The following is an 11,227-nucleotide window of genomic DNA, read 5'->3' as shown; positions in this document are numbered from 1 at the left end:
TGTGAAGCTTCCTGCGTGGTCAAATGCCGCCACCTGCTGGACTTTATTAAAACAACGCCACAGGCGGTTTGCAGGTTTTCCCTGTAAATTGAAGTTTTTCTTAAACTTTACAATTTTTAGTATTTAACTGTCCTCTAAGGTTAAAATGTGTCCTCTCCCACACTGTTAGCAAAAAACCAACACAAAATGCACACTGCATATTAATAAATAATCTTTATTTAGTAAATTCTGCACATTGCGCTCTTCTCACACCCAAATCATTATAAATGGATGTTTATTCTCTGTAAAATTTCATATTTAGAATTTCTGTACACATTTAATGGTATAACTTTCATCACTACACTGAAGTGTCACCAAAGAGAAACAAAGTAGAAAAAAAACCCCATAAAATAAGACTCTTAAACTTTACCCCTACTGTCACAGCTTGCAAAGCTTGATTATAGATTCCACTGTGCTTACCCCAATTCCCCACAGAAGACCAACAACAAATAGCTAGGCTTGGTCAAAGAGAGCTACAGGTAAGAAAGTGTCCAAGAAATGAGAAGTGTGTTGGTGTGCAAAAGAGAGAGAGAAAGAGATGACAAAGAGAAGGTAAGAATCACATTTACTATAAAGGAGAAGTGACCGAACAAGACACCAAAGGTACTCCAAGAAATATTTTCTAATAATGTTGCAGCAGTGGTCATGAGTGTTTTTTTTCCTCCAGTAGGAAGATTCATTAGTGCAGTTCGTTAGTTGACACTGGTTGTGGCGAACCACTTTCCACAGACTGGCTTATTCCGCTCAGTGGCACGGCAGTAGTTGGTGAATTTCTCTTTCAGCAGCTGTCGGTACTGGTGGCGGTTGTTGTAGAAGGATTGGTTTCTTTCTAGAAATGCCTGGATTTCATCCTGTGTGAGACAGTTCTCTTCGTCAGAAGTCACTTCTGAATCATCCTGTTTTAAGAACACAAGCAGAATAGAGAACATGAGAGCCAGAACAAAGACATAAGGACATAAGGTGCTCAACAAATCCTGAATCCTGAAAAAGGGGTCACAGACATTTATAGTTCTGGTAAGATGATAGAAAACCCTGGAGCATGATAGGAGCAGCTAGCATCACAGTTGTTAAGATGATAGTACAGAGAACTTTTTTTTTTTTTTTTAATGGTAGAATTATTGTTATTAGCAATAATCACTAGGTCACAACAAGATCATGGATTTTTTTTGCACCAATTGAGAATAATGTATTAGAATCAGTGATTTTACCCCTATTTTGGGGGGTCCTGGGGGGGCCCATAGAGAATCAAACTCAGTGAATCTATTTTTACAGAATATATTAACATTCATGAGGGGTACCCTTAAGGTGATTGAAGCCAAATCAAACTACATTCAGGTATTTTTATTACCAATAATTATGGGAACTTATAAAAAACAAGTTATTGAACAGTTTTTCCTGCAATTAAGCAAAATGTGTGAAAATTTGCTATTTTTACCCAATCAGAACACCAAGCTAAACTTTACCTGTCGACCCCCACTAAATGTTTCTGACAAATCTGAGAAAAATCGACTGAACGGTTTTCGTGTAATTTCCTGACAGTGCAGAGAGCACAGCAACAGATGACATTAGTCCTCTGGACCTCTGGTGCACAGGCCTTAAAAAACAAAACAAAACAGAAAATCTGTGTGTGTGCATGTGCACAGTTAAGGTTCATGACAGTTTTAAGTGGGTGGTGGAAGGCATCTCTCTGTAGTCTAAGATGAATTTGCATGAATTTTGGAGATGGCTGATCATGGCACTCTGCAGTGAAACTGTACACATGTGAAGTCAGTCACTATTTGGGGGAAAATATTAGGTAATTACAGGCTGCACGTCATTTTTGTGGAAATATTAAGCATCTAAACTCATCTGCCTGACATTCTCCTCGCTCACAGCAGTAATAATAAGTGCTGCAAACTTAGCATCTTTTTTGAAACTCTGCACCTCGCAGAAAATGTATAAGAGGCTCTTGCTGTAGCTCAGAGTGAGGTAAACAGCAGCAGAGATTGTAAACTGGGTGAGAAACGGTGTGTTGCTTCCAACTTTTTCTCTAAGTGATTGTAGCACAGCAGTTTGGTTTAAGTTATTTGTGTAATACTGTCTGACTGTATATTTTTGCAGATAATTACCATCCAATCTCCAAAGCTTGAAAATGGTATTCAGGACAGCCCTCAGTATTAGTTACTACTGTTACCATATTTCTCACTTACCAGAAGTTCCACAAGGCTTATGTTTGCCTCTGGAGGCCTCATGTGAAGGCTGAGGTTTTTCTGATGTACCGTCCACGGTAACTGTAGTGCAATGCTGGCAAACGTATCGCCACATAAGGTGGAAAAGATTTCTTTGGTTCGACATGTGTGCGCTGATGCTGGACTGTTGCCTGTTGTGTTCCCATCTGACATGAAACCTTCACCTGTTTGTCCCTGTAAAAATGTGCACTATATTAATGGGTAAAAAGTGAGGAATATTTTGCTACAGCATATAAAATTTGTCTACTTTCTCTTCTCACCTCATCGCCACAGAGCCCCTTGCCCTTCCTTTTCTTCTTTTTACTCTTGCACTGTGTGTTTTCCTCAGAGTGTGGCCAGCAGTCCACACAACTGTCTATTCCATCCTCCTCCTTGTCTTCAGCACAGTGATGAGCGTTTGGGTCATCTCCTTCAGAAGACAAATAAAAACCTGCGGTAAGACTAAATAAATACATTAAAAGACTATCGTTAAACTACTCCTGGTTAAGTCGTCTTTGTGCTTCTGACCTGCTTCGTCGTGGTTGCAGATTCCCTCAGAGCAGGCGACGTCAGAGCCTTCTCGCGATCCTGTCTCGCTGCCCTCCATACTCGAGGAGTAGCCGCAGTCACTACCGTTGCTGTGTGCTGACAAATCTGGAGAAACAGATGAGAACATTTCTTCTTTCCAGCTTCGAGCGGTCTAAGGACCCATGTTACTTATCCAAAAGCCTCCTTAAAAATACAGGATTGATATCTGTGTGCATTTTATTTATTTTTTTAAACCTTGTTTGGCGTTGGCTGGGCAGCGACAGGAAGTGCTCCTATTAGTGGCGACGCTCTCGTCACATCCAGCTTCATCCTCCTCGTCGTGGCTACCGCAGGCCTTGCAGCTGCTCTCCACAGACTCGAGAGAACCCTGGGAGAGAGGCAAAGAGATGTAGCTGCAGAAAAACAAAGACAAACATGGTGCAAAGAAACTCTTTATTGGTGCAGGATTACCTCATCCATATTCTTCTCCTTGTCCTCTGCCTCCTGTTCAGATATTTCAAAGCCACATTTGTTTTTGCGTCGATTTTTTCGCTTTTGCCTCTTTTTCTCCAGCTTCAGCTCTTTGGCTCTCTCCTCCTCAGACAGCTCCTCCACAAACTGCTCTAACCGACTGATGCCCTGCATCTTCTCAACTGCCATCTGTAGGTATAGTAAGAAGGACATTATCACAGAGTTGCAACAGCTGCAGTGTACTGTGTGATAAACAGGTTGCAATACGTACCTCAAAACTTTTGCGTAGTGCGTCAATTCCCAAATGGAACAATATCTGCCAGGTCTGCTCCTCTGCTCGGAGTTTCTGCCAGATTCTGTGCAGCCGCTCGTAGAGATGAATACCCAGACAGGTCAGGACTTCCTCTTGTGCAATGTCAATGGTTTTTGCATGTCTCTCTCTGCGTCTTAAGGGAAAAAACAAAACAATCAGCTAAACTTAGAAATCATTAAAAAGTTAGAAAATGAATTCAAATAATGAATTTTAGATAATGACTTACTCATAGCCTCCTGCGAACTCGGGCTCTGCCCTGCCGAGAAGGTGAGCGATAAAGTCTGTTTCACAGCAGACATGGATGTGGCGCTCGTGTGGGCAACAGCACAGTCCCTCATACAACGCGGCACAGTACCCCTTCTCTTTACTGCAGTCTACCTCCCCAACCAAGATGTTATATGCCCTCAGCACTTTATTCTTACAATCTGTGCAAAACCTGAGGACAATAAAGTAATAGGCTGTTAATTTCCTTTCAAAATTATACTAGAAAGAAATGCTATGATAGTTAAAGATTACCTGTGCTTATGCAAGTACGTCTCCAGCGTCTCGAGAAGACAGGCACTGTCAATGAGCACAACCTCATCCCTGCACTCCTGAGACATCAGCTCCCACACATCCATCCAGCTTCCCCTGTAACATACAGTTATTACAGTGATGTCATTCCAACACACACTTATGAGCTCCTAAACCTGCAGGAACCAATGCTTTGGAAATAGCAGAGATGAAGTTATAACAGTTTGCATATTTACACATGTAGCAAACACAGAACATCATTCTTCTTTTAACTCTGTATTAGTGAGCTCCATAATGGCAAATCCAGCTCTTCAGCTTCTATTTCCATGTACACTACACCATCATGTCTGACTGAGGCTGTTAATTCCCAGTATCCATATTATGAATATTGCTACTTCTGCAAGCATCCCAACATCACAGCAGCTTGATTCTCACAACAGCATTATTATCAGCCTTAGAAGGGTTGACACAATTTAGCTTGTTTTGTTTTCTACAGTTTAAACTTACAGTAACTACCATCTACTGACAGCTTGTCAATACTAACACAATACGACAGAATGTAAGACATGAGTGTAACTGGGGACTTTAAACACTTTCATAGGAAAAACTGAGTGTAAACGTCATCACTACATGACTGTTTTGTTTCGTTTTATAACAAACAAACAAACAAACAAAAAACACACAAACTTGGGAGAGCTGGCTGGATTGGTGCAAAATTAAATGGCACTGGACAGCTGCAGAGATATCGATGGTTAACCCTTCTAAGGAGTGAAAGCTAATCTGTTTCCATGCAGGAAATCCATCCCCTTGCCTGCACCCCTTCACAAATAGCCCAAGGTGAAGAAACAATGTCTTGTCTACTATACATCTTTTATTCTTTCATTTATTTCACTTTGTGACAAACAAACAAACAAAAACCACAACAGCTGAAAGAACACATTCATAAGTACAGAGATGGAAGCAAAAGCAATTACTCACCCCAGAGGTTTAGGCTTGTGTGTGTCTAAGGAGTGTAACTGGCAGCGTTTGTTCTTTTTACTTTTCGGAATGGCGTCAATCATGTCATTCAATTTAGCCCTGTAAAAAAAAAAAAAAAAAAAAAAAAAAAAAAACTTTAAATAAAGTGTTACTGTAAACACATCCATATCATCACTGACACTAAATAGAAAACCTGCCAGCATCTAATATTTGCTTGTTAGAAACCTTAAAGACCTGCATATACATATAAGAGTTAAAGATTTATATTGATTAACACAACTCAGTTTGGCTGACCTGTATTAAAGCACAATATGACTTATGTTTCTCTCCAGCTTACCCATGGACGTAGAAGAGGGTATAGAGCTTCTTTACATCTGCCAGACAGGTCTTGGTGACAGAAAGCATGCCTGTGGGTTTCACAGTGAGGGGCTCCAGGGCTGGGTTCCCCGATTCCACTAGATGTGAGAAGAGGCGCTCCACACTCCGTCTGCAGCCCACGCACGGCACCAGCTGAGCTAACGCACTGTACACCTCTCTGGACGTCACCATCAGGGCAACATTCAAGTCCTGCTGCTTCAACTTGGAGTGATACTATGAGCCAGAGAAGCACCACTTTGTTAACAAGTTACATGAGGGCAAACTACAACTTCTCAGCTATCCCTGTGTACATGATAGTAAGGCAAGTTCTTTTTTAATATTATTTTTAGGACAAAAGGAGAATGTAAAACTCACCTCAGAAAACTGTTTCAAGTGTGAAGTGTTTATTTCATGGCTGTCAACATCCATTACACTGTCAGAAAACTCCATCACCATCTGACAACAACAGACAACACACCGTAGTAATTTTTTCAGAGATTCATGCTGATGACTGTCAGGCTTAACCACATTCCCGTGTTACACTTGAATACATATCAAATGACCATAATCACAAGCACGATTGTGTCTTTGGTTGGTTTGAAATTTTAACTGTGCAGCAAAACAGCTGCTAGCTTCATAGACATTTTTACTGTGGCCAAAGAAAAAGACAATGTTCTTACCGTGAGTGTATCATCGATATAAAGGGGGATCTGTCTTGCCAGAAATGGGTAGTCGTCTTCCCCTTCCCTGCAAATTGCTACCAGGCGTGCCATGACTTCTTCCAGTTTCACCTGCAGGTTACGCACAGCAAAGTCGCTGATCAACCTTACACGAGCACAGGCTACAACGAGCTAATGCTAATCTGCTGCAGGTCACCATCGGCTAACAACACCATCATCAAGTTATCTGAAAGACCACCTAGAACAAAGACCCGCTGCTGATTAACAGGCATTTGCTGAAATTAACCGCATGTATAACCGTACAAATACAGCTTTATAAAATCTTAGATACGGATTTGTACTGACCTAGATTTAACCTGCTAAGTTAGCAAAACAACCTGGGAAATGAGAGCTTCGACGGATGATGAAAGGCTGTGATACATTGAATTTGGCGGTATCCATTTCCATGAGTTTGGACTCAAAATATTCCTGTTATTACGACGGGTTTAATGACTTTGGCAATTCACCGCTGAGCAGGATAAACCGATAGCCGGCGACTAGCACGTTAACATTAGCATGTTGGCTAATTTCATTGGCCAAAAGCGCTTTGGGAAAGTGAGGAAGCCAGTCGGCGTATTCACTGCGCAATATTCTGACGTGATTACCTTACACCGGAGTGTATAACACCTTAACAAGTAGTTTACATGTTGCAGTGTTGCTATAGTTTGCCTACGCCCCGTCGATGCCAGTAAACTTGGCTAATTTACTCGCCGGCTGCTCGATAGCGTCGCTGTCGCTAAAAGCTAACGTTAGCAAAGCTTGAATAGGGCTAATCTAAAGTTCAGCTGGGTAACTGGCTGCTCGGCGTCCGTCACTTTCCGCAGGATTTCCCACCAACACTTACACGGCTGGTTTTTATTATAGCAGATAAAGGCATACGACTTAAACTCACTATTGATTTTACTCACCCTCTCTTGAAAGTTCTCCTTAGAAAAATAAACAAGTGCGACAGTGAGAGGAGCTGCTACGGTGGCGGAATCTTCATTACTGATTTCACCTTTGCCCTGCGCACGTAGGCGGTGACGTCTTAATGCCTGCCGCCGCCAGGGACGCTGTGTGGGCAAGAAAAGGTTCATTCACGTGACTCTAAGTGAAAGAAGCTATCATCGTTGCAGTCCATGGTTAGAGTCACACATAAAACTTAATTGACGTGTTTCTTTGGTGTAAACACATTTTAGCCAAGTAGCTCATATTTCTGTTTGAGGATTGTGGCAATACATTGGCAGCAATACATAACGCATACTTTTACAATGAAGTATATGTTGTTATATTTTATCTTATGAATTGGAATAATCACTGAGATTTGTGTACGTTATGCTGAGAAACAGAAACAGACGGTTATGAAATTAGAGGTGGACAGATTTCATAATCTTTTGGCTAAACTCACCACAGAAGATTTGAATATGAAACTACAGTGCAGTTCACCTTTATTCAAGTGTCAGAACAAAAATATTTCATGAAGCATTTAGGAAATGCCAGCATTTTTATTCACAGTCCCCTGCTTTCAGGGTCTGAATAATAATTGGACAAATTAACATAATGACAAACAAAATGCTTACTTTAATACTTTGTCAAAAATCACTTGGAGGCAATGACTGGCTGAAGTCTGCAAATTATGGAGCTCATCTGAAGTGTCCTCCTTGGTGATGTTTTGCCAGGCCCTTACTGCTGCTGTCCTCAGTTTTATTTATGTCTTCAGCAAATAAAATAGAAGCTCAATCAGGTTGAGATCAGGTCGTAGCAGATTATATCACTTATTTACACCCCCAAATCACTTAGATTGCTTTTGTATTATAGTTTCATTGCCCCTCTGTACGGTGAAGCACCATCCAGTCAACTTTGCAGAATTCGAAGAGAAAATTGTAGCCCTATAGAGTGTTGTGTATGTACTTCACAATTTATCAGTAAACATTAGTCACACTGGCAACATTGCCAGCAGGTAATGCTGCATGTTTCAGATTGTGATCAACATCATGCGCCAAACCTTCATGATGCTTTTTTCTTCCCATCATTCCACTACAGGTTGATCTTAGTTTTATGTGTCTAAACAATGCTGTTACAAAATAGGTCTGACATTTTTTTGTCTTGTTCTTCATTTATTAATCTATTTATTTACTTCTGGCCTTGTTATTTTGTGGCTGATGAATAGTTTGCACCTTGTGATGAAGTCTCTGTATTGTCTCTCAGTAAATGGTAAATGGACTAGTTCTTATATAGCGCTTTTCTACTCAGTATGAGAACTCAAAGCGCTTATACAACACGTTTTACTCTCAGTCTTCTCTTTATGACAAACTTGGACAATGATGACAAGTTTTCACTTGACTGGATGCTGTAAAGGGTTTCTTTTTGTTTTTTTTGTGGAAAGGATCCCGTGATCATCCACTATAAAGAGTCTGTACTTGAAGTTTAACTCTACTCTCTTGGATTAACTCTACCCTGAATATATTGTGGTAATAGCTATTTTTGGCTGCTGCTTTATTTACAAGGGGTCACCACAGTGGGTAGCTCCACATATTTGGTTTGTCAGATTTTTACACTCGATGCCCTTCCTGACACAACTCCCAAGGGATGGGTGTCTCCTTCCAGGACTGAACTGGAGATCTTCCACTTGTTATGCAAACGAGTAAACAATTGTTCAACCAAAATAATCTTTTGTTTTGAATGCCCAAACATATATAGATATAACTATAACAAAGTACTTATTTGTCTTCATTATAATGTCACTGACTGTAAGTGGAATGCAGTAACTAGCAGCAATAGCTTAAATGTTTAGAAAAACACATACAAATGCAAAATAGTTGAGCCTCACTGTATATTGTAGTTCATGTCCTCATTTATTTACACGTCTCATATAAATATAGAAAGACATTTGCATGCACATATCATGCATAAGATTATTTTCACCATGCGATCTTTTAAATGTCAATTGTCCTTCATTTCAATGGCAGCCACTCCAGCCCCACAACAACCTTTAAAATACACAAGCCTGGGCATTTTACCAGAATTTGACTGTAATTCCACAGAGATGTAATACATATATTACAAAACAATTTATGAACATGTACAGCAGCAAAATACACAGTGAAAATAAATTGCTACAACTAATTGTGTCCACAGCTGAGTTGGTCAATCCTGTCATGACGTTCGCGAGCAAGAAAAACAGCAACTGATTCCTGCTAACAGCTTGAACGAGGCACAGCCTTTCTATTTCACCCCTCTTTCTGTCAGAGTCGGGGTGCTTTTTGGACAAATTCGATGACGAAGGTACAAAGTGACAGCCGGATGCTCTTTTAGAAAACAACAGAATGATATCAGCCATACCAAGGCAGGACAGGAAAAACAAAGACTGCGCAACACTCCAGAGGCAGAAAGAAAAATTGGCCAACCGGCGAGACACCGGCTCCACAAAGGTCTGACATGTGTACAAAGCAGCATACAGGGCGAAACTTCCCAACAAGAGCTTAACGAGCACTTTGAGCCACTCTCTAATGTTGGATCGTGGCTGCATCACATAGAGTCCAACCTGAACTCCTGTCAGGTAGATGGCTACATAGCCCAATATAGAGAATAGGCCCTCCTTGTTTGCATGCAGAAAGTCCTTTTCTCTGTCATTGTTGTGGATGATAAAAGCTTTCAGCTCTGAAGTCTCCAGAGTGAACTGATAAAACCCGCTGATCAGAAGGGCAAAGACCCATAACAGATTGGCTGGTAAAACAACCAAAAGCATAGAGGCCACAACTCTGACGATGGCTAGTGTGAAGAAGAAATTCCAGTGGACTCCATATTCGGTCACGTGCTCATGGTAGCCGGTCATTTTTACACTCACTAGCCTTCCCATACCAAGAGCAACCAGGGGCCAGACAGACAGGAGCTGCTTTGCAATGTAACTTGTCTTGGATCCTGAGATGAACTTCCTCCGTGCTTCAGGACAAACGAGGGCATTTGCAAAGATAAACGCTCCAACTCCAAAGTCCATGACTCCAGTCCCGTACGTTTCAGTTTTAGCATATCGTCTTGGGAAGACATTGAAGTCCACGGCCAGAATGCTGATGGCCGTTTTCACATTTACAAACACCCTGAAGAGAGTCACTGAGGGAACCTGGTTGAATTCAATGTGACTCTGCAGGAAGGCGCTGACAGCGTTCTGTGGGCACCCACGGCAGATGTAGCAGAACACACAAGCCGAGACAAAAGTCAGGCTCACAACGACCTGGTGAAGAATGCTACTCAGAACGGTGCACGACAGGACGAGGGGCACAATAAGAGCACAGAGGTCTAGTAGGAGGTGAGAAATCAGAGGGTGTGGCAGTGGCAGGTTCCCTTTGGCTCGATAGTAGAGTATTAAGAAGAGTCCTCTGCTGACAACACATACTGGGGAGAGGAATGAGCCCAGGGCCACCTCCTCCAGGCTGGTCCCATTGAGATGGCTGACAAACGCCTCCTTCAGCTCCCTCTGAGCCATGGCCTGCACACATTAGAATTCATTATTTAGGAGTTGAGGCAAAATAGCTGCAGAATAATCTGAATATGTAACACAGACACTGGGACACTAAAGCATCAGGTGTTGACTTTCACTGGGATAAGGGCAGAGCTGAGGGTGTCCAGTGGTGTCACGTACTCACGTTAACATTCAGGCGAAGCAGTCTTTGTTCGTAGAGTGGCTTGACAAAGCACTAGAAAATAAGAGTGTATATAGATCGTCACCTGGCTCTGAATTTCCCTTTGGACTTATAAACAGTATTTCACCAGCGCTGAGAGATATCAACTCATTTCTCACACCTGCTCTATGTTCTTTACGCGTTACAAAGGCAGTTCTGAGTCTAGCTATAAGCACTTAACAGTCAAAGGTTTGTCTGTTAAGCCCTGGAAACGCTTTAGAGATATACCGGTTTTACGGCATTTCTAACTACAACTGCTCACCCAGACATATCGCCTGCAACAACAGAGAGCGCCTTCACCCATTTCCGTATTGGGTCTCCTGACACATTCATGTCAGCTCGGATTTTTGGCAACTTCCAAGCCTAACGTGACATAAATTTTTTGTGCATGTTGAATTAACGACTGTAAAAATGCGTTTAATACTTTTTTTGTTAGATTGTAGA

General features: G+C 41.5%; 2 protein-coding genes across 3 annotated transcripts; both read right to left on the bottom strand.

Moving 5' to 3' along the window:
* Positions 1–234: 234 nt before the first annotated feature.
* ggnbp2 (gametogenetin binding protein 2) lies at positions 235–7,139 on the bottom strand. The gene is made up of 14 exons (XM_030746042.1): positions 7,034–7,139; positions 6,087–6,197; positions 5,782–5,862; positions 5,387–5,640; positions 5,050–5,148; positions 4,075–4,188; positions 3,785–3,994; positions 3,517–3,691; positions 3,246–3,434; positions 3,030–3,162; positions 2,775–2,900; positions 2,528–2,676; positions 2,229–2,441; positions 235–935 (listed from the first exon to the last, which is right to left on the bottom strand). Exons 2-14 carry the CDS (start codon positions 6,177–6,179, stop codon positions 732–734), a joined length of 2,040 nt encoding a protein of 679 aa, XP_030601902.1. The 5' UTR covers positions 6,180–6,197; positions 7,034–7,139; the 3' UTR covers positions 235–731.
* Positions 7,140–8,990: 1,851 nt separating this feature from the next.
* Positions 8,991–11,078, bottom strand: pigw (phosphatidylinositol glycan anchor biosynthesis, class W). Of its 2 annotated transcripts, none has more exons than XM_030746961.1 (3): positions 11,046–11,078; positions 10,748–10,798; positions 8,991–10,590 (listed from the first exon to the last, which is right to left on the bottom strand). In XM_030746961.1, the coding sequence occupies exon 3, from the start codon at positions 10,585–10,587 to the stop codon at positions 9,121–9,123; it is 1,467 nt and encodes a 488-aa protein (XP_030602821.1). In that variant the 5' UTR covers positions 10,588–10,590; positions 10,748–10,798; positions 11,046–11,078; the 3' UTR covers positions 8,991–9,120. The 2 variants fall into 2 exon arrangements, with proteins under 2 accessions (XP_030602821.1, XP_030602820.1); XM_030746960.1 differs by having other exon boundaries at positions 10,905–11,077.
* Positions 11,079–11,227: the final 149 nt, after the last annotated feature.

Source organism: Archocentrus centrarchus, chromosome 14 (genome assembly GCF_007364275.1).
Source record: "Archocentrus centrarchus isolate MPI-CPG fArcCen1 chromosome 14, fArcCen1, whole genome shotgun sequence".
Taxonomy (NCBI): Eukaryota; Metazoa; Chordata; class Actinopteri; order Cichliformes; family Cichlidae; genus Archocentrus; species Archocentrus centrarchus.
The sequence above is the reverse complement of the archived record's forward strand: the minus strand, read 5'-3'. Positions and strand labels throughout refer to the sequence as shown.

Coding starts and splice junctions, on each gene's coding strand:
- ggnbp2 (XM_030746042.1), bottom strand. CDS start 6,179: ATGGCACGCCTGGTAGCAATTTGCAGGGAAGGGGAAGACGACTACCCA. Junction 5,863..6,086: donor ATATCGATGATACACTCACG/GTAAGAACATTG, acceptor TGTTGTTGTCAG/ATGGTGATGGAGTTTTCTGA. Junction 3,995..4,074: donor ACGTACTTGCATAAGCACAG/GTAATCTTTAAC, acceptor TATTGTCCTCAG/GTTTTGCACAGATTGTAAGA.
- pigw (XM_030746961.1), bottom strand. CDS start 10,587: ATGGCTCAGAGGGAGCTGAAGGAGGCGTTTGTCAGCCATCTCAATGGG.